This window comes from Petaurus breviceps, unplaced genomic scaffold (genome assembly GCF_028583685.1).
Source record: "Petaurus breviceps papuanus isolate PSGF00001 unplaced genomic scaffold, PetGlider_PUasm1.0 688, whole genome shotgun sequence".
Lineage (NCBI taxonomy): Eukaryota > Metazoa > Chordata > Mammalia > Diprotodontia > Petauridae > Petaurus > Petaurus breviceps.
The window spans coordinates 20,346,414-20,368,479 of NW_027186457.1; the positions used below are offsets into that span (position 1 = coordinate 20,346,414).

General features: G+C 38.0%; 1 protein-coding gene across 1 annotated transcript in view; it reads left to right on the plus strand.

Annotated features, from left to right (window-relative positions):
• CPB1 (carboxypeptidase B1) overlaps nucleotides 1-22,066 on the plus strand; it is a 47,170-nt gene that overhangs the window by 12,049 nt on the left and 13,055 nt on the right. Inside the window, exons 4-9 of the mRNA XM_069104716.1 lie at nucleotides 3,738-3,837; nucleotides 3,930-4,031; nucleotides 4,894-4,995; nucleotides 8,066-8,176; nucleotides 8,275-8,365; nucleotides 10,319-10,521. Coding sequence (XP_068960817.1) covers nucleotides 3,738-3,837; nucleotides 3,930-4,031; nucleotides 4,894-4,995; nucleotides 8,066-8,176; nucleotides 8,275-8,365; nucleotides 10,319-10,521 — 709 coding nt within the window. The remainder of the gene's footprint in view (nucleotides 1-3,737; nucleotides 3,838-3,929; nucleotides 4,032-4,893; nucleotides 4,996-8,065; nucleotides 8,177-8,274; nucleotides 8,366-10,318; nucleotides 10,522-22,066) is intronic.

Below are 22,066 nucleotides of genomic sequence, written 5' to 3' on the forward strand. Positions count from 1 at the left end.
CTCTTCTGAGGTCACTTCTCGGCCCTCGGGCAATGTTGGTTCCATACCTACTGCAAAGAGGACATTGTGCTACATGCTGAGGGACATAGGGCATTCAGATGCCCTCCAAGTGCTTACAGTCTAACAGGGAGAAATGGTGCAAGACACTGCAATACCAAAGAATGAAGCTGAGGTGCCCTAGGAAAGGCCTAGAAGAATATGCTCTGCAAGGCAAGGGACGTTATTCCCAACTAGGGGGAAGCAAAAGTGGGTTTTACATTTAAAACACATTCCAATACCATTTCTTTTCTTTTGTAGGGGGGCAAGGCAAGATAGTTAGGGTCACACAGCTAGTAAGTGTCAAGTGTCTGAGTCTGGATTTGAACTCAGGTCCTTCTGACTCCAAGGCCAGTGCTCTATTCACTGAGACACCTAGCTGCCCCCCGATGACCATTTACAAAGAGTTAGTGAGTCTCTTACCGCTGGGCAGCATTGTAAACTTGATTAGCATACCCTCTGTTTCATCATCTAGAAAAAAATGGTCATTATTTTGACCTCCATAAGTTTTCTGCCGTGAAAAAACTGGATGACAAAATGGGGCAGATAGGAAACCTCCCCAAGGCCATTTTTTTTTTCTTTTAGTGAAAATGGTGTTATTATCCTTCTCTGGGTATGACCTACAGTCATACTGTTCTACAGAGAAGAAAACTGAGGCTCAGAAGTGACTTATCCAAGATCATAAAGTGACAAAATAGTAAATGTCAAAGGTGGGATTGATGCCAAACCCATCACACTAACCACTATGGCCTACTGCCACTTGCACACAGAATTCATCTATCTGTTCCTTTTAACCTATCAGGCATGTCACTAGAATAAAGGAGTTTGCAAATTTGGGCACAGCTTGCTCTTTATAAAAACATGATGGCTGATACCCAAACCTCTACCCTCTTTTTTCCCTCTCCTTCTTTTTCTAATTCTCCTTCTCCCTCTCCTCCCTCTGGTTCTTCCTCTTCCTTTTCTTCTTTCTCCTCTTCTCCCTCTCTCTCCCCCTTCTCTTTCATTCCCCACACTTCTCTCTTTCTCTCTCTCTGTCCTCTGTCTCTCTCTGATTCTCTCTTTCTCTCTGTCTCTCTCTATCTTCTCTCTCTTTTCTCTCTCTGCCTTTCTCTTATCTCTCTCCAACTTTCATATATGCATCCGTGTATATGGTTTGCATATTAATTTTGAAGTGACTCTTTTTATAGAATTATTTTTCTGTAATCAAAACTAAACATGGATGGCCATAGTTTCCAATACATTCTATCACATGGACCAGACTTTTTCCTACTCTTTAGTCATTTCCCCAACTTTCCAAAATTCCTAAAGCTAACAGCTGCCTTGACTCGGATCAATTCTTTTGCCACCAGGGATCTATTTATTCAAGTCACTGGGGAGACTATATATCTGAACAGAATTGTGGAACGGTAAAGCTAGATGGGCCCTTAAATCTCATTACTTTTTACAGGGGAGGAAACTGAGGCCTAGAGAAATCATTAAGTTGCCCAAGGTCACAAAGGTAGTGAATAAGAGAACAGAATAAAGACTCTCCATTTCCTTATTCTCTACCCTTTATTCTTTCCCTGCTGCTAGCTCTCCCTCTGCTCCCACTTAATGTCCGACCATCCTCATTTATATGCTACTTGAAATGGGGCATTATTTATAGTACTAACATGCTTAGCACAGCTACTTCTCTGAGCATTCTACTATTAGCTGTTTTCCAACCTTCAGAACAAAAAGTTCACAGATGGAAAGTGGGAGCCTTGAGGTTCAGAGGATGTCCCTGACATACTTCATCAACACGTCCTTGGGACATTCAGGCCAGATCCTGGTCTTTGATGTGCTACCACAATTCTCTGCCATGTCAGATGAAACCATTTCCAGGGTTAGAGATGTGTCCTGGTCAGGCCCCTCAAACTGGTGTCTCTCTGTAGTCTGCACATTGTGTTGATCAAGGACAAAGCCCTCACATGGACCTATCCTTTTGTTAAATATCTTCCCACACAAGTAACCAGAGGGAACAAAGTTATTCCTCCAGTCTGGTGCCTGAGAATTGGAAAACTCACTTGAATGATTGTTTAGCATACAGTGAGTCTACAGGGAAGCAGTTGTGTCTATTGTCCCTTTTCATTCTAAATCCCATGATCCTGAGACCTCTGCTATTATTATCAAAAAATCAATCAGCAAACATTCATAATGTGCCAGGCATTGTGATAAGTACTAGCGATACCAAAAATAAATAAATAAATAAATAAAAGAGAGAGAGAGAGAGAAGAGGAAAACAAGCAAATGAATGGAAAGGGGGGAGGGAGAGAATGCACATTTATTGAGCACCTACTATACAACAATTCATTCATCAGTCAATAATTATATGCTTACCGGTACTATCAGCCACACACTGGGCTATGTTCTTGGAATACTAATTAAGGCAAAAAATATAGTTTTTTCCCTCAAGGAGCTAAGATTCTAATGGTACAGATAACATGAGAATAACCATGAATGTATAAGATAAATACAGTGTAAATGGGAGAGAAACTCAGAGAAAAAGCACTTAAGGGGAAGGGAGAGGGTAATGGAGAAAAGCCTCCCACAGAAGGTCAGTATTGAAGGAAGCCAGGAGGCAGAAGAGAAGAGGGAGAACCTTCCAGCCACGAAACCAGGCCATTGCAAAGGCATGAGATCTGGAGATGGACTATCTTGGATTAGGGACACTAAATAGGTCAAAGTTGGCAGATTACAGAGTACAAAGAGGAGAGTTAACTGTAGGAAGACTAAGGGGCTAGGCTGTGCCTCAGAGGCAGGAGGGATCAGGTTCATCTGCCATCTCTGATTTATGCTGCCTGTATGACCCAGACAAGTCACTTAATCTCTCTGTCTTAAAGTAACTAGATATGGGCAAAACAGCAGCCCAACTACACTAATAGAGGAGTGTCCTTGCATGGTAACTCCTTTTAAAATTAAGGAATCACAGGTCTGGTATGGCCAACGTATGGATTTTTTCTTTGCTTAATTATGCTTTTTTTAATAAAGAAGGGTTTTTTGTGCATAGGTAAAATAACTGGGGCAAGGAGAGAAATTAGTGACATTAACTCCAATAAAGGAAGGAAAAAGAAAAGTAAAGAGCCTCAATGAAATTTTTCAACAGACAGAAGAGAACAGAGAAATTTCAAGAGACAAAACTGAGCTGAGCAACTTTGAAACTACTGTGTTGTTTGTCATATCCCTTTAAAAATAAGCTATGAAATAGAAATTTTAGATTTCATATATTTAAAAATTTACAAAGCTAGAATTTTTTTAAAAGATGAACACAGACTAGCAAAATGTCCATTTTTTTTATCTTTAAGCCATCAGACTCAGAACATAAATGCACATTTGATTGGCATGTTTCTGGGTCAACTATGATAACTAGTCCATGAGGCATAGGTTATAGCAGCAAACTCAGTTGAAAAAGAATTAAAAGTCCACCCTAAAGAAAAAAATCCCTAAATACTTAGGCTTAGGAGATCCAGGTCTATGAGGTCTAAGTCTAAGGAGAGCCCATACCGTGTACTTTCTTTGTGGCCAGAGCAATAAATGGCAGGACAACAGTGGCCCAAGGATATGGACCTAGTACAGTCTTATAAAGGTGTGACAATGACCTTTAACTTCATGGTGAGTCAATGCTCAACAATGGGAATGAATATGCCCATTTTCATGTTGGGTTCCACTCTTCTTTGTTGCAGGGCTTTAATTTCTGACCTGAGCAAATTGGTTACAAATCAGTTTGATAGCCAAGTTCGTGCCACTGGACACAGTTATGTAAAGTACAACACCTGGGAAAAGGTAGGAGTTGTAACAACTGCTCATGTCAAATTCGTGAATTATTCTGGAAGTGGATCAACCATATCATTGTCCCCCATTGTCCTGCTTTTCAGATCGAGGCTTGGACTGAAGAAATTGCTGCAGAGAATCCAGAACTTGTCTCTCGAAGTGTGATTGGAACCACATTTGAAGGGCGTTCTATGTACCTTCTCAAGGTAATAATTTTTAACAATGACCCAGGCTTCCTGAAGTGTTGGAAAGCATTGAATTCTAATCTATTGACATCTGGTTCATTGCCTCACTTATCCCAAGAATTATGTCATAACTCTTCCTGTTCCCACCTTCTACACCATCCTTCTTTACTACCCCCTGGGGAATCAAACAGATTCCTTGGCTACTTTTACCATTTGTGAATTTTTTTAAATCATTATTTTGATTTACTCAAAAGGAAAAATGCAATAAAACAGGGGAAATTCTGACCTATAAATTTAACCACATTCCTGTAAGCAATGTAAATGATCATCTACCTTGATGAAATTGTTCTCTCCCAGCTGTTGTTTGCAAATCCCATTTGCTAAAGAGATCCATAAACTTCAGTCTATCAGACGACATTACAAAATGTACCAACGATTTGTTTGTGTCTTCTTCAAATGCCATTTTTATCATTTAAATCTAACAAACAAATAAATTTACTAGGATCAAGGGGCATAAGGGGTAAAAAAAAGCCTTTATGGCAAAGGTCACAGCAATCACAATTATTTTTACAGTTATCTCAATCACATCATTTAATAATATCTGAAAAAAGCCATCAGGTGAATAAAGCAAAGGTAATCAAGTGTCCTCTGAAAATATGAGCTTGTCAACCTTAATAAAAATAATAAACTCCTTCAGTTCCAGCATTGTGATTGTCTAGAGGCAAAAACATTCTGTGCTCGTATCGTGTTTTAATTTAATCATGGAATATATCTCTTGCTGCTGTCAAGTTTCACCTGTTGAGTTCTCAGGCTCAGTCTGGTGATGGAATGCTTGCCACTGTATGGCAGATGAGTTATTGTTTCCTTCTTCTCTTTGCAATAGGTTGGAAAAGCAGGATCAAACAAGCCTGCCATCTTTATGGACTGTGGTTTCCATGCTAGAGAATGGATTTCCCCTGCGTTTTGCCAGTGGTTTGTGAAAGAGGTCAGTCAGCAGAGTTACCTATTGATTTGGGGGAAAAAGGAAATGCTATTTTTTAAAATTTCTTTATAAGGTCAGTTCAATTTGTGATTATGTCTCAGTAATGAGAAAGAATTATCATTTTAATGATACCAACATCTCATGTTAGTAATTTAAACCTGCCCCCATCAGATCTTCACAAGATAAGGTCTTACAGCAAATAACGAACAGTGCTGATTTCTACTCTCTTTATTCTGACTTCCTTCCCCAAACTCTGATAGATGAACAAATAAACAGGAGAGTTGTAAGAAGTGAACAGTCCCTGGAGAATAGTTAACACGGGTTTTCATAATAATGTTCAAATGATTCTAATTGTCAGCCTTAATAATGAAATAGTATATGCAAAACCATTCTGAAATCTACAAACATATACAAATATAAGGAATTCTATTATTGTTCTTAATACTTTATCAGCTCAGTACTTCTAGGTATTATGATTTTGTGGAGGTGGGTACTCTTTTATCTAAAGCATATTAGGACCTGTCTATAGCTTCAGTGGGCTTTTAAGAGTTGCTGTGGCTAAAAATCCATCACTCTCTATATAGCCAACATAGGAATGAGCCCCTCTGATCTTAATTAAGCTGGTCCTTTGACAACAAATGTACAGTCTACTACAGGAACTGCACTCAAAGCCTTTCCAGTCTGGTAGAACCACTAAGAACTTATGATCCAAGGCATATGGTTACTTTTTAATAGTAGAAGAAAGAGTGAACAAAGAGGTCTTCACTGATGGTGTTTGGAGTTAAGAAAATCTCCACCACACCATTCGTGAATTCTCTTAGGATCCTTGAATCATAGATCTAGATTTGGAAGGTTTCTTAGAGGTCTTCTGGTCCAATCTTTTCATTTTATAGATGAGGAAACCAAAGCTCTGAAAAATGCTTGTTCAAGGTCACACAGCTCCTCTCTCTTCTTGGTTTTCATGATACTGCTCTCTCAATTCTCTTAATGGTCTTATCATGCCTTTTCAGTCTCCTTAGGTGGACCTTCATCACTCCACCCACTAATTGAGTGCTCCCAAAGACTGTCTTTAGTCATTTTTTATCTATACTCACTCACTTGGTTAGTTCATCATTGTGATGGGTTAGATGACTTGTGAGTTGGATCTCATCAGCTCCCATGGAACACAGATAACTCTCAAATCTATCTTTGTCTTCATCCCTTGTCTTTCCTTGAGTTCCAGTCCCACACCACAACTAATCAGAATTATATGTCCTGTAGTTATCTCAAATTCAACATGTCCAAAATAGAACTTACTTTCCCCTTAAACCAGTTCATCTTCTAAGCTTCTGTGTTCCTACCAAGGGCACCACCATCCTGACATGCAGTTTCATAACTTCAAGGATACACTTGAGTCCTCTCTCTTTCCCTCTACTTAATAGTGACCAAATCTTGGAATTTCTTTCTCCATACATCTCTCAGATATGCCCCATGTTAACCTCTCACATTGCTATTATCCTGATTTCCTAATATTCAAACACTCCTCTGAATTATCATAATAGACTCATAATTCTTCTCCTTATCTTAAGATTCTCCCTACTCCAAAACATTCTATAAACAGATGCCAAAGTGATTTTTTCCTAAAGTGCAGGACTGCTGCCTAATTCCCCACTCCTTACTCCCTTACTTAGTAAACCCCAGTGGTTTCTTTTTCCCTCTTTGATAAAAAATAAATTCCTTTGTTTGGCATTTAAATCTTCTCACAACTGAGCTTTCCAAATGTCTCACACGTTACTCCCTTCCACTAGCAAGTCTACTTCCTGTTTCCCAAATATTCTACCTTTGGAATGACTATCTCCATGCCTGGAAACCTCTCCCTTTTTGCTTTTGCCTCTTAGAATCCCTAACTTCCCTCAAGGTTCAGTGCAAATGCCACCTGCTGTAGGACACCTTTCTTGTTCCTTCTGCATATTAGTTCATTTCCTTCTAATCTTGTATCTACTTGTATATTACTGATTTGTGTATTCTACCTCCCTCCGTTAGAGTGTAAGCTTCTTCAGGGCAGTGATTCTCTCTAGCTGTTCTTTTTAATCTCAGAATGTCGCACAGTACCTGCCACATGGTAAACACTTAATGCAGATTGACCGATTGAGATGAGATTCAGACTCAGGTCATCTGACTCTAGATTTAGTATTCTTTCCATGATGTCATGATATTACTCTCTTCACTGCCAACCAGTTAGAACTTATGTTGAGGTGTTGGGGAATAGCCATTCCTACTGCATATCTATATATCCATTCTGCAGGTGTGGTCTATAGGAATATGAACTCCATTTTCCATACAAGCCACATGAGGCTATGGGATATATAATAAAGAATAGCTAGCACCCCTCAATAAGGCATTCATTACTTAATCAATATTTTCTTTGATCATGTTGACAAGGGAAAATATACCTTATTCTGGCATTGGTAAAAAATGAATTACATAGTGAGGGTGACTACATACCTTTTTAAAAAAATCCCATATCTTAACAGATTTTGATTCACCTTTAAAATAGAAACACAAAACTTCAGAATGGAAGGGGCATCAGGCATCAAGATGTCCAGCCCATAGCTAAAGAGGAATCCTCTCTACAACAAACCCAAGTTGTCATCCATCACTAAAGACTTCTAATTAAAGAAATCCTCCACCTCCCAAGCCTGCCAAATTCCACTTTGAGAGAGCTTAAATTATTTGGAAGTTTTCCTTTAGGTCAAGTCAAAATCTATTTCTCTTCTACTTCAACCACTGCTCCCAATTCTGTCCTCTAGGACCCAGTAGTACAAATGTAATCCTTTCCTGTAAGGGAAAAAAAGAATAAAATAGAAAATTATGAAGTTTCTGCGAGATAAGCAGGAATAACTTTGAAGCCCAGGTGACATAGAAATTGTCGTTTTTAGTGATGATTAGATAATTTTTTAATCTCTTAAATGTCAGTGCTGTAATGCCTTTGGGTTAACCAAAGGCAAAGATATTCTATTCATTTTAAAATATATTGTATCTGTTTTATGCACAATGATTTCCACCCAAGTGATACACTGCAATTGTTCTTCAGGCCGTTCGTACCTATGGAACTGAGAACCGGTTCACTAATATTCTTGATAAATTGGACTTTTATGTTCTACCTGTTTTCAACATTGATGGCTATGTCTACACATGGACCACGGTAAACATGCTCACTTCTTGCCTAGAGATTCATTAATGAAACTGAAAGTAAGAGTTGCTGTTGTTGTTTTTTTTAATGACATTACTGTGTCCTTTCAGGAACGATTGTGGAGGAAGACCCGGTCCACCCGGTCAGGCACCAGTTGTGTTGGTACTGACCCCAACAGAAATTTTAATGCTGGATGGTGTGGTAAATATCTTTGTGATGATATTATAGTTTTCTAATCAAAAGTATAGCATTCAAAAGCCATAAGTTATCACTAAAGAAAAATAAACTTTACATACTATTACAGGAGATTATAAATACTTAATCTTCAGCTTTTTAATTTTGGTGGAATACTGAAGAAAACTAATTGTCTGTACTTCTGCAAAAAAAAAAGATAATAGAGTGATGTTAGCAGGATCTTAACAGTCATTAATTTGTTTCATGTATATAAATTTTCTTATATTATCCCTCTTCCAAGTCCTACTTTGCTAATTTGCCACAGTGTAGAGGTTACCCTGGCTTTTCAAAGGCTCTATTCTAACTCTACCCTACCAAAGTCAAAAGGTTTCAAGTACGTATAACACCAGCTTTAATTGCCTCTCCCACAGGGACTATGAATAATGTTACTCTATCTTTAAAAGGAAATGAATTTTGCAGAGTTACAGTTTAACTGTCATCTATGAAGACTATGAAGCAACTGGAAGTTTCACTGTCATTATAGTGTGTTTTAAATGTCATGAAAGAGTGAGAGATAAGCAAAAGCCTATGGGAAAAGAGATTCTTTCTGATTTACTTAATAAAAAAAATACTTAACAAACTAAGTGGGGGCTCAGAGCTAATTGGTGTAATTTTAGTAATTTATAAGGAAAAAGCAGAAAACACTCAATTGCATTTGGATATGATAAGAATTAATAACGTAATGAGTCAAATAGCAGACATAGAGGTGTCAGGTTGCTGCTATTGTTCACTGGTATATTACCCTACACAGTCCACCCGAACCCACATAGATTTAATATGGGGACATCAACCCAAAAATCTGTGAAATATTGTATGGTTAAGGCGATAAACTGGGGATTTTTTGTCATCCAAGGACCAGTCTAATTAAGTTTAAAGAGTCTTATTACCGAAAAGTTTAGAGAATCTTATTACCAAAATTTTGATTAACAGATATTACTTCTGTAGTGAATAGTGTTGTGGAGAAAAGAGAATTGAATCTAATGGTCTATGCATTTTCATATTAACTGGAAAATACGCCACCCCATATCTCATAGTAAAAACTCTATAGGATTTATGCATGCCTTACGTATTCTGAGAGGGAGGGGAAAAGAGTTAAGATTGTGATTTTAGGCATTTTCATATTAAGAGGAAAATCACACCAATCCTCCCCCAATTTCATGGTGAGAGGTCCTTTATAGGCTTTTATACATCCCTTACACCAGGGATAGCAAACACAAAGCCTATGTACCACATGTAGCCCATGATATTCCTTAGTGCTGCTGAACAAGATTAAAATGCAATTGAGAAACATTTAATAAAGTAAATTAAAATGAAATAGAACATAGTTAATGTTAACATGTTTTTTTCTAAGTCAATAGGAGACTCACAAGAACCCTTATATACAGTTTACTATTTGAATGACACCACTGCTTTACACATTGTTTTCGTTTGGGGGAGAAGAATCAAAATCTATGAGTTCGTTGGTGGGAAAACTCCCTGTGCCATGGCAGATTGACACCCATTCTGAACTTTATAGTGTTAGGGAATTACCTGTGCACTGAGTGATTAAGTGATCATCCCATTTGAACCAAAGACAAGGCTTGGATCCAGGCCTTCTTGACTCCAAGGCTACCATATTCTCCTTGCTCGAGGATAATTTTTTTTTTAAGCAATCAGGGTTAAGTAACTTGCTCAAGGTTACACGGCCAGTTATTTCTGGGTGTGGTGCTGTGTATCTGAGCCCGGGATTCGATCTCCAGGTCATCCTGACACTGGAGCTGGTGCTCTTACTCGCTGTGCTACCTGGCCACCCCTGAGGATAATTTTTAATATTCCCTTTTAACTCTAGTCTTTGACTTTCTAGCTTGAAGAAATAATATACTCCACTGGGTATCTCAGTCATGAGCTATTAGCCATTAATCATAATGCATTCTCTTACAGAAATTGGGGCCTCTACCAGCCCCTGCTCAGAAACATACTGTGGACCTACTGTTGAGTCTGAAAAAGAAACCAAAGCCCTGGTGAACTTCATCACCCAAAACCTTGATTCTATCAAGGCCTACGTGACAGTTCATTCCTATTCCCAGATGTTGCTGTACCCTTACTCCAAAAGTTATGCCCTCACAGAGAACCATGTTGAGTTGGTAAGTAGACAACCATTTCTCATTTTTAAATGCCAGAGAAAAGAAATATGTCATGTCCATAAGAAGTATCACTTCATTAGTGGGTCTTTTTACAATGCTTAGAGAAAAAAAAATCTAAAGGAAATATTTCTGAGAGTTGTTACATATTTTCAGAGAACCTTGTGTAACCTAAAAAAAATTGACCAAGGGAGATGGGAATGTGTTGCGTAGGTCAGAATGTCACATTAGCTAAATTTGAAAATGGCAGTAGCTGTACCACCTTTTTCTTCAATGAAGAATTGACTCACATGACTCAATTACGGAGGTTTGGGGGATAATCAACAAAACTACTTCATTACACACACATTGTTCATAATTCCATTGTGAATCTATTCATGAAGGAGCCCAACCTATCAAAAGAACTAAAGTAGGCAGAGGTAGAATTTAGGAGAGGTCAACTCAGATTTGGCAGCGAGGTGGTACCATAGCGCATAGGGCACCAGGCCTGGAGTCAGGAAGACTCATCTGCATGAGTTCAAGTCCAGCCTCAGATGCTCAGTAGCTGTGTGACCCTGGGCAGGTCACTTAACTCTGCTTGCCTCAGTTTCCTTATCTGTAAAATCACCTGGAGAAGAAAGTGGCAAACCACTCAAGTATGTTTGCTCAGAAAACTCCAAATGGGGTCATGATGGGGTCAGACATGAATGAGCGTGAATACACAATAGTAGACAGATCAGGCTTTGTAGCCATGAAGAACTACATTCAAGTTTTACATCTGAGTCAACCAGGCAGTAGGACAGCACAGGAAGGAGTGATAGACCTAACGTCAGGAAGAACTAAGTTCAAATCTGACCTCAGACACCTAAGCATTCTATAAATGCTAGTTAATAGACTAGCTGTATGACCTTGGGTATTATGTTGTCTTTATGACCCCAGGCAAGTCACTTGACTTCTCAGTGTTCTAAGAAATTCTCTAAAACTGTAAGTTATAAAGAAAGGAGTGCCAACTCACATTAGTAGAGGGAATTTCCTCACTTGGGAGTTCCCTATACCAATGAAATCACTACAAGAAATAAATAACAATTTAATGCAATAATATAAGAAATATCCCAAGGCAGTACACAAATAACAGATAAAGATAAAGTGACTAGTTCCAATTCGGGAAGAATAAAACTGAAAAATTAGAAATTAAGGAAACATTTGGCTTTCAGGAGTAGATACTCTTGTTCCACAGAGAAACAGTGTGAGATTTTATTCATTTATCCAACCCAAAATATTATATCATTTAAAGGATGACATATATATTTTGGTTTACTCATATGACATGCTTAGGAAAAGTCAACATGTAAACCCAGGAACTGTAAAAGGTGGAATATTTTCTTTTATATTAGGGCAATTTGTTTTATGTTTTTACTAAACGAATTGTGTGACACTGTGAATTTATTTTGAAAAGAAAAATAACGGAGATGTGCAATTCTTCTAGATTGGGGGTAGATAGAAGATAAAGGATTACAGGATCTCAGATTTGGTGGGCTCACTAGTCCAATCCCATACCTAACCAAGCATCCTTTCTGTAACATCCCTAGTGGCAGTTGTTATCCTGCCTTTGTCTAAAGACCCCCAATGATGGGAAAACCAGTAGTACCAAAGGCTGACCAGACCATCTTTAACTAGCTTTAATTGTTTGGAAGTACTATTTCTCATCCAACCACAATTTGCCTCTTTCACCTTCTACTCATTGACCCTAATTCTGCCCTCTGGGACCAAAAAGAAAAAGCCTAATTCTTCTTTGGATCACTCTAATTATTTTTCCATATTCAACCAAAATTGATGTAGACATTCTTTTTAACCCTGGGTTTGGAGACAGTGAACCAGAGTCAGAATCCTAGCAACTTATAATTTATACTATTGTGGGACAGTCACACAATTCTCTGTGCCTCATCTCAGTTTTCTCAATTTCAAAATGAAAATGTTGGGTTAAGTAATCTCTGAGGTTCCTTTCTCATCTAAATACCATGATCCTTGAGTTTTCAGACTTCATCCCATAAAGAACTGCATAGTTCATCAATATGAGAGCTGAAAAGGACCTCAATAACTGATCCTTTCATTATAAAGGTGACCAAAATAAGCCCTAAAGAGGGGAAAGTGATTTTTCCAAGACCACGTCACAGTTAGGCACAAATCTAGACTAGATTAAACTAGGCTAGAACCTAGTTGTCCTGATTCTCAGCAGAATGTGCTTAGGAATCCATTGATATTTCAACTTTCTAATTATCTCAGAACTATTGTGTTGCCAAGTGAATAGTTTCCAATTGTGCTGTATTTCTATCTAGGGAGACCATTTTCATGCTATTTATCCATTGACATATCGCATCTACTCCCCAGGAGAATGCAAGCTCCTTGATAGCAGGAATTGTTTTGTTTTGTTTTGTCTTCCTTTCCCCAGTTCCTGGCACATAGTAAGCATTTAGACATGTTTGTTGGCTTGGCTTAGTTTGGCTTGATTTGATTTGGTTTGGCTTGGTTTGTATTGAGTGAGATTTAGTTAGGTTGCATACTACACAAGAAAAAGGAAAAAGACTGGGTTTAGCTGGCTATTTTACAAAATATAAATCCATTTAAATCATGAAATAGCAGCAATCTCGAGCTATTTTATTTTTTATGAATAGTTAAAGAAAAATATAAAGTTAAACCAATTATATACCTAAAGGTATTAATGAGTTAAATACCAAAATGAAAAACTTGAAATGATTACTTTCCAAAATGAATCAACACATCTAGTTTTTTCAGGGACAGCTTACTATACACACAAACTAATACTAATGAGATAAGCCTTATCTCAAAACATTCCTTTGAGATTTCTTCCATCCCTTCCTGCCAACATCTCCTATTGTCTCCTGAAGATCCAGATAGGTTTTATTATTTCTGGCAGTCTACATTTAAGACCTTTTAGAATTGAGGTTGTATTATCAGCCAAATGGCTTTGTACACTGACCACCTAGTATCCTGGACTACTCTAAAGTCTCAAAATTGTTATCAATAAAAAAGAATCCTGTAAATAAATTCCATCTTCAGAATCGCATGCATTATATTCCCTATTTCCTGCAGGAATCTGGTCCAAGAAAACACCCAAGATTTAGAGGTCAGCTGGTTTTAGTCAAACCATCTTTTTGTACCTAAAGTAATATGAATAAATTATAGGAGCACATGGGCCATAAATACTTTCTTTTACAGATGGCTTTTTCACTTAAGAATCAAGAAAATAAAAAAGTGAGCAGCAACCCTTCCCCACATAGAGTAGACACTTCCTTCAAAGGTAGTTCCAGATAGAAGTGGAGAATCTGATTTTCCAGAATGCTGAGATAAGAGGAAAGAATGAAGGAGAATACTGGGAAGATTTTAAGACTGCTTTAATGCAAGTGGACTAAGTAAACATAATAGGAAACATTTCTTTCAAACCTGGAAGGTTCAAGCAAAGCCTTGAGTGATGAAAAGTAGATATATTCTTTCTTTGTCTCCTGCAGCTGTTGCTCATAATTATTAGTAACCATTTAAATAGGACAATGGAAACAAAACTATGAGAATCTAGCCCAGAAGAAAACTCGGTCATGTGATTTCTGGTGGACACCTCCCTTCTCTAGATTGTGAAGCCAGGTTTCCATTACCACATTCCCTCTGTGCACAAGTTAGACAAAAACATTCTTCTGCCAGGTACACCTGGTTATGACAGTGATGTGCAAGAGAAAGAAGATAACTTTTTATCAGATAAAAAAATGATCTACCAACCACCAATCCCAAAGCAATGACTGAACATTGACTATGTACCTAGTATGCTAGGAGAATTTGTAGTAGAAGCAAAGCTGATGAAATTACCAGGGTAACAGATGGAAACATAGGTGGAGAGAAAAACTCAACTGGTTTAAGCAGAAGACAATGATTCAGCCCAATTTGTGGAATTCCCATTAAAAACCATAAGTCAAATAAATGCTTATGGAGCACCTTTAAAAAAGAACATAGTAGGTATCAGGGACTTTAGTGTGAAAGGAAAGTCAAAGCTCCTATACTCAACCAGCTTACCCAAGAGGTGTCCAGTAGTCAGACTATGAAGTATAATGTTCCTGAGGGATTCCAAACCAGATTAAAAAATAACTGAGAGGGGCAGCCAGGTAGCACAGCAAGTAAGAGCACCGGCTCCAGTGTCGGGATGACCTGGAGATCGAATCCCGGGCTCAGACACTTAGCACCACACCCAGAAATAACTGGCCCTGTAACCTTGAGCAAGTTACTTAACCCCGATTGCTTAAAAAGAAAAAAGAAAAAAATAACTGAGAAATATTTAACAAACTATGTAAAATACAACAGAGCATTCATAATGTTAATTTGTGGTTTTCTAAATCAATTTACGAACTGCAGGAATAATTATGGTTAGTGGTCCCAGTTTTTATTCAAGTTTGACGCCACTGGCTTCCATAAAAAATATACTAAGTTTCATTTCATTATCACTATATTAGGATCAGAGAATATTAGAGCTGGAAAGGACCTCAGAAGTCAGCTAATTCAACCCCCTCATTTACATTGACATTTCTTTGTTCATGAGAAATCAAAACACAAAATGACTTTTTGTGTCAAGCTGCTAATTAATGGTCAATTTAGGTCAAGCTGCTAATTAATGGCTCACCTAGGGCTCTGTTACTGTCTTCATTACACTTAATCCTCTGGATTAAAATTCTAGTTTATGTGGTACCACACTGGATGTCCAGATGGGTTAAAGCACTTTGTAACTTTAAGTGCCCTATAGTAAGAGGTATCATCATCATCATTATTCCAATCAAAGCAAAATGCATCTGTACCTTGGTAGAAAAGTCTGGGGCTCAGAGAGGTTCTATGAATTTGTTGGGGTTATATATCCAGCAGTGTGAGAAGTAGGACTCATAGCTACATCTCCCCTTTTTCCAAGTACAACTTTCAGTCCATTCCATTCTTCCTCTCTGTATTTATGGATGGGAAAAAGACACCATAAACAAGAAATAGAATAATTAGGAAGTGGGTGGACTTTGCCCCATACTGTTGCCCTCCTACATCCACCTTCTCAGCTACCACCTAAGGAAACAGTATTTCTAAGTCAGGTCCTCATTCTAACTGCCAGTCACCCCGGATGTAATGTAATGCCAAAAGAAGGCAACTTCCCAGGTTCAAAATACCAGCATAGGTGCTCTCTATTTTATTTAGTGACAAACCAAGAACAGAGAAGATCAAAACATGACATCATTCCAAATACAGCATTTACTAAGTGTGATTAAATAATCTCCAAGTACTACCCCACCCCAAGATCTTCCAATCATTCAATCAATTACAAAGTCTCTGTTCTAAATACTTCTCCACCCCTAGGCTATACCTTAATTAAGTCCACCACAAAGCCCCTTTTCTCAAATGGAGATTAGTTTCCAAACATAAGGTCAAAAGTTCCCCACCCCTGGATCACAACTGAATCTACCCCAGAGTTACATCAAGTTTAAACACAGCACTTAATACCCAAATGGAGGTCTTTTCTTCATCTTGACACGAGGCAAGTTCTCAGCAATCTTAGTTCCTGGGGAGACAAGGCTTAGCAAAGCCACAAGATACATTGCCAGTCCCTTCATGAATTTATCCTCTGTCTGTAGAACAGTCCTAGAACCCCTGAACACATTAGCAAAGCCCTCTCCCAGGATTTCTGTAAACATACAACAAGAAAATCCTTCTTCAGGGCTTCTGAACCAACAGAAAGGCTCCCAGACCCCTGCAACAACAGCACTGTCCCTCACCAGTGGACAGTATTCACTCTGTCTGCAGGACAGTCTCCAGACCCCTGCAACAACAGTACTGTCCCTCACCAGTGGACAGTATTCACTCTCTGTCTGCAGGACAGTCGCAGGCCTTCTTAGCGAACAGCCAGGTTCCAGGACTTCTTCAACAAAAGGACAGTCTTTCACCAGTAGACAAATCTGGCAAAATAACATCAAAACAGACAGACAAAGTACCAGCAAAACAGCCATGTCTCCTCAGTCCTTGGCAGCTCAGGGGGCAGGTCTCAAAAGTCCAGGGCAATTCAAAGCGGCCACCAGCAATTCTCTTAGTCTCTCTCTCTCTCCACGAGGTGCTGCTTCCAAAAAAGATCTTCCGCCTCTCTCTAGTGTCTCTCCAAATCTACATCACCAGCTCCTCCCAGCTCAGGACCCTCCCCTCACATCAACAAGCCCATCCCACAGGTGGGACTAACAAACTCTGGGTTTTAACACAATCAATTTGAAAACCAAGCCAATACAGGGGAATCTTTAATTGCCATTACTATCACACCGGAGAATCGGTTAGAACTTCAGAAACTCTCTCAGAGCTCTGATCTCAAAAATAATCTTGAAAATGATCACTACAGAATGCCTAGATCAGGGAAAAGAAATGATGCCTCCCCACTCCTGTGATATTTGAAGCCACTTTTCAATTCCAAGGTCCATTATTCCTGTCCCACTGAAATTCTCTCTCCAAGTTCAGTAAGTCATCAAGGAACTAGCAAATATTTGTTGATTAGCTATTATGTGTCTAGAATGATGCTAGATACTGTGGAGGATATAAAAGAAGATATAATCCTTATCCTTGAGAAGAGCTTAAAATTTTATTGGTCAGACAGCATTTGTACATAAGGAAACATTGGAGAACTATAATTTAATTCAATCCAACAAAAGTTTTCTTTTTAAAAAATGTATCATTTATTTATTTTTGCCTTTTGGAGGGCAATTGGGGTTGAGTAACTTGCCCAAGGTTACACGGCTAGTATTTTTGTGTGGGTGTTAAGTGTCTCAGGCTGGAACCGAACTCGGGTCCTCCCGACTCCAGGGCTGGCGGTTTACTCACTGCGCCACCTAGCCGTCCCTGTATCATTTATTTTTAACATTCATTTTAAATTTTGAGTTCTAAATTCTATCCCTCATCCACCCACTGAGAAGGCAAGCAAAATGATATCAACTAATTATACATGTGGAATAACATATTTCCGTATTAGCCATAGTCACAACAAAAGAATAAAGAAAGCAAGAAAATTATACTTCAATGCATTCAGAGTTCATCAGTTCATTCTCCAAATGTGAGAGTTTTTTGCATCTTGACTCATTTGGAATTGTCTCTGGTCATTGTATTACTCAGAGTAGTCAGGTCTTTGACAGTTGATCATCATTACAACATCCCTCCAGGTTCTTCCCACTTTTCTTTGCATCAGTTCATATAGTTCTTGTCATTTTTTTCCTGAAATCACCCCCAGTCATTTCTTATAGTACCATAGTATTCCATCACAATCATATGCCACAACTTGTTCAGCCGTTCCCCAATTGATGAGATCCCTTCATTTTCCAACTATTTGTCACCACAAAAAGAGCTGTTATAATTGTTTTTAACATATTAGTCCTTTTTTTCTTTTTCTTTGATCTCTTTGGGGTTCAGACCTAGTGGTGGTATTGCTGTGTCAAAGGGTATGCACGGTTTTATATCCCTTTGGGCACATTTCTAAATTGTTCTCCAGAATGGTTGGACAAATTCACAACCCCACTAACAGTTTATTAATGTAGCTATTTTTTTCATCCTCTCCAGTATTTGTCATTTCTGATATGTATGAGGTGTTACCTCAGAGTTGTTTAATTTGCATTTTTCTAATCAATAGTTATTTAGAAAGTTTTTTTCATATGATTATTAACAACTTTGATTTCTTCTTCTGAAAACTGCCTGTTCATATCCTTTGGTCATCTATCAATTGGAAAGTGGCTTTTATTTTTATGAATTTGACTCAGTTCCATTTATCAGAGGCCTTTGTCAGAGAAACGTGCTGTAATTTTTTTGTCACTTCATTGTCTATGGTATCTTTTAGTAAAATGTAGTTTCCTTGATTATCTCTTTTAATCAGGTCTATTTTTGCTTTTGCTTTGTCTGAGATCGTGTTCTTTACTCCTGCCTTTTTTATTTCAGCTTAAGCATATTGGATTCTACTCCAGTCCTTTATTTTAACTTTGTGTGTGTCTTTCTGTCTCTTGTAAACAACATATTATGTGAGTCTTGTTTCTAAATCATTCTGTTAAACAATTCCATATTATGAGTGAGCTCATCCCATTCACATTCACAGTTATAACTACTAACTGTGTATTTCCCTCTGTCCTATTTTGTTCTCTTTATCCTCTCTCTCTATCCTGTCCCTCCTCAAAAGTTGGTTTTGCTTCTGACCATTGTTTTTCACTAACCTTAATCCTCCTTCCCTTTTATAATCCCCACATCCATATCTCTTATCATCTTCCCTCTTATTTCTCTATTAGGTAAGGCACATTTCTATACCAAATTGTGTGTATAAATATATTCTCCCCCCTTTGAACCCATTCAGATGAAAATGAAGTTCAAACATTGCCTGCCACACTTTGATTTTTTCCTCAACTATACAATTCTTCCTTGCAAGACTCTTTTACGTGAGCAAATTTTCCTTATTCTATCTTCTTTTTCCTTTTCTCCCAGTGTATATCTTCTCACTCCTCCATTTGGGAGTGAGAGGATCACTCCATAAACTCACAATCATGCCTTCTGTCTATATAGACTCTTTCTAACTGCCCTAAAAATGATATAGTTACATAGATCTTCCCATATAGTAATGTAAGCGGTTTAAATCTGTTATGATTACTCTTTCATATTTACCTTTTTATGCTTCACTTGAGTTTTGTGTTAGATGTCAAATTTTCTATTCAACTCTAATCTTTTCACCAGGAATTCTTGAAAGTCCTCTTTTCTTTAAATTTCCATTTTCCCCCCAAAGGATTATATTCAGTTTTGCTGGGTAGGTTATTGTTGGTTGTAATACCAGCTCCTTTGCCTTCTGGAATATCATACGCCAAACCCTCTGCTTCTTTATGTTGAAGCTGCCAAATCTTGTGTGATCCTGACTATGGCTCAATTATATCTGAATTGCTTCTTTCTGGCTATTTGCAATATTTTCTCCTTGATCTGAGAGCTCTGGAATTTGGCTATAATGTTCCTGGGAATTTAGCTTTCATTTGGGGATTTCTTTCAGGATTGGTCGATTCTTTTCATTTCTATTTTGCCTTCTGGTCCTAAAGTATTGGGGCAGTTTTCCTTTATAATTTGTTAGAATATGATATCTGTTATTGGTCAGTCATTTCAGTTATGTCCAATTCTTTGTGACCCTTTATGGGGTTCTCTTGGGAAAGATACTGGAGGGTTTGCCATTTCCTTTTCCAGCTCATTTTAGAGATAAAGAACTGAGGCAAGCAGAGTTAAGTGACTTGGCCAGGGTCACAAAGATAGTAAGTGTCTGAGGCCAGATTTCAACTCATGAAAATACATCTTTCTGACTCCAGGTCTGGCACTCTATATACTGTGCCACCTAGCTGCAACAACAACAAAAAGAAAAATAGCAAAATTCAGGTAGTCTAATAACTCTTAAATGATCTCTCCTCGACCTGTTTTCCAGGTGAGTTGTTTTTCTGATAGGATATTTCACATTTTCTTTTACTTTTTCATTCTTTTGACTTTGTTTTATTGTTTCTTGATGTCTCATGAGATTCCATTTGCGCAATTCTAATTTTTAAGGAATTATTTTCTTCAGTATTTTTTTGTTTCTTTTTTAAGGGGCTGTTAGTTCATAATTTTCTTACATCAGTATAATTTATTTTCCCAATTTTTCCACTACCATTCTTATCTTCTTCGTTAATTTCTCTAGGACTTCTTGGTAAGCTTGAGACCAATTAGCACTTTTCTTTGAGACTTTGTTTGTAGCTAGCTGTCTTTATACTGTTGTCTTCTTCTGAATTTATGTATTGGTCTTCCCTGCCACTGTAATAGCTTTATATGGTCAAGTTGTTTTTGTTGTTGTTGTTGTTTTCTCATTTTCCCATCCTAGTTCTTAACTTTGAATTTTATGTTATAATTGGGCTCTGCTTACCTGGGCATGGGGAGGCACTGTCTCAAGCTTCAGGTTTTTTCATGCTGCTGATTTGCAAGATTTTGGTGCTTCCCAGGTGGTATGATACAGGAAGAGGCATGGTCATTGTTCTCTTAGTCTGTGCTCTGGTCATACCCAGCAGGGACCCCTGCTCCACTGCGTCCACAAGTGTGAGCACTCCTCTTGACTCTGTAACTGGGACTGAGTCTTCTGTTCTCCTGGGCTTGTCCTGGCTCCAACCCTCCTGTCACAGACCTCTCCTGCCAACCTCCTTGGTTACCTTAGGTTGAAAAAAGTCTCACTCTGACCTTTTGTTGACCTTGCCACTCCAAAATTTTATTTTAGGAGTTATTTTAAAGTTATTTAGAGGAGAACATTAGGAGAGGTCAGCTGGGTTGTTGTCTATACTCTACCATCTTGGCTCTATCTGCAACAAGAATTTTATAAAAATTTATAATTCAACTAAGTATTTATGACTATGTCTCAAGCATTATACTAGGTCCTGTAAGATGTAAAGACAAACCTAGTCAGATAGATAGATAATAAAAACATAAATTAATGAATAGATAGCTAGATAAATTAATGAATGAATAGAACACAGGTCCTACCCTCAAGGAGCTTACATTCTGCTAGGTAGAAACATACAATAACAAATAGATAAGTGAACACAAAATAAAATAAGTAGAATATATAAGTAAGCACAAAATATAAACAAAGTAAATGCAAATTTCTTTTAGAAAGCAGGAATTAATAACAAGAGGGGAGAACAAGAAAACTCTCATGAAGGAGAGCTGGTACTTATGCTGAGTATCAAAAGGTGGTAGGTATTTCAAAGAGTGTAACTGAAGAGAAAGAGGCTGTTATGCTTGGGGAGCAGCCAGTTTGGCTGGACATAGAGTACAGCAGGGAGATTAATGTGAAATAGGTCTGACCTTATTTAGGTCAGAGCAAGTTTGTGAAGGGTCTTAAATGCCAAAAAGATGAGTTTGTATTTTATCCTAGAGGCCTAAGGGAGCCTCAAAATTTGAATGCCAGACATCTTGTGGAGGTAGAAGAGATAATACTTGGCAATTGATTGACTTTAGAAGATGAGGGAAAGGGAAGCATTTGTATGAGGCTATCATAAATCAATCCAGTCCAAGAAGCACTCATTAAGTGCCAACTCTGTATAAGAGACTACAGATAGGATGATAAAATGACCAATAGTCCCTGCCCTGTTCTACAAGTTTCTATTCTAAGGGAAAACAACATGTAAACAGATTCAGACTATGAGCCAACAGTTTAGAAAAAAAGATAGACAATATGGGCTAAAGTAATCGGAAGAGAATTCCTAGGGGAAATGGACCTAAAGGATGGATAGGATTTGGACAAACAGAAGGGCATGGGAAGAACATTTCAGGCAGGGAGAACAGCATGAATAAGTGTGCAAAAGTAAGAATCCATTTATAAAAAGCACTTATTTAGACAATTCTATGTGCCAAGTACTGTAGATAAAGAGTAAAAAGGGAGGGGAAAAATTACTGCCACTAAAGAATTTATACTCCAGTGGGAGAGACGAGAGAGAGAGAGAGAGAGAGAGAGAGAGAGAGAGAGAGAGAGAGA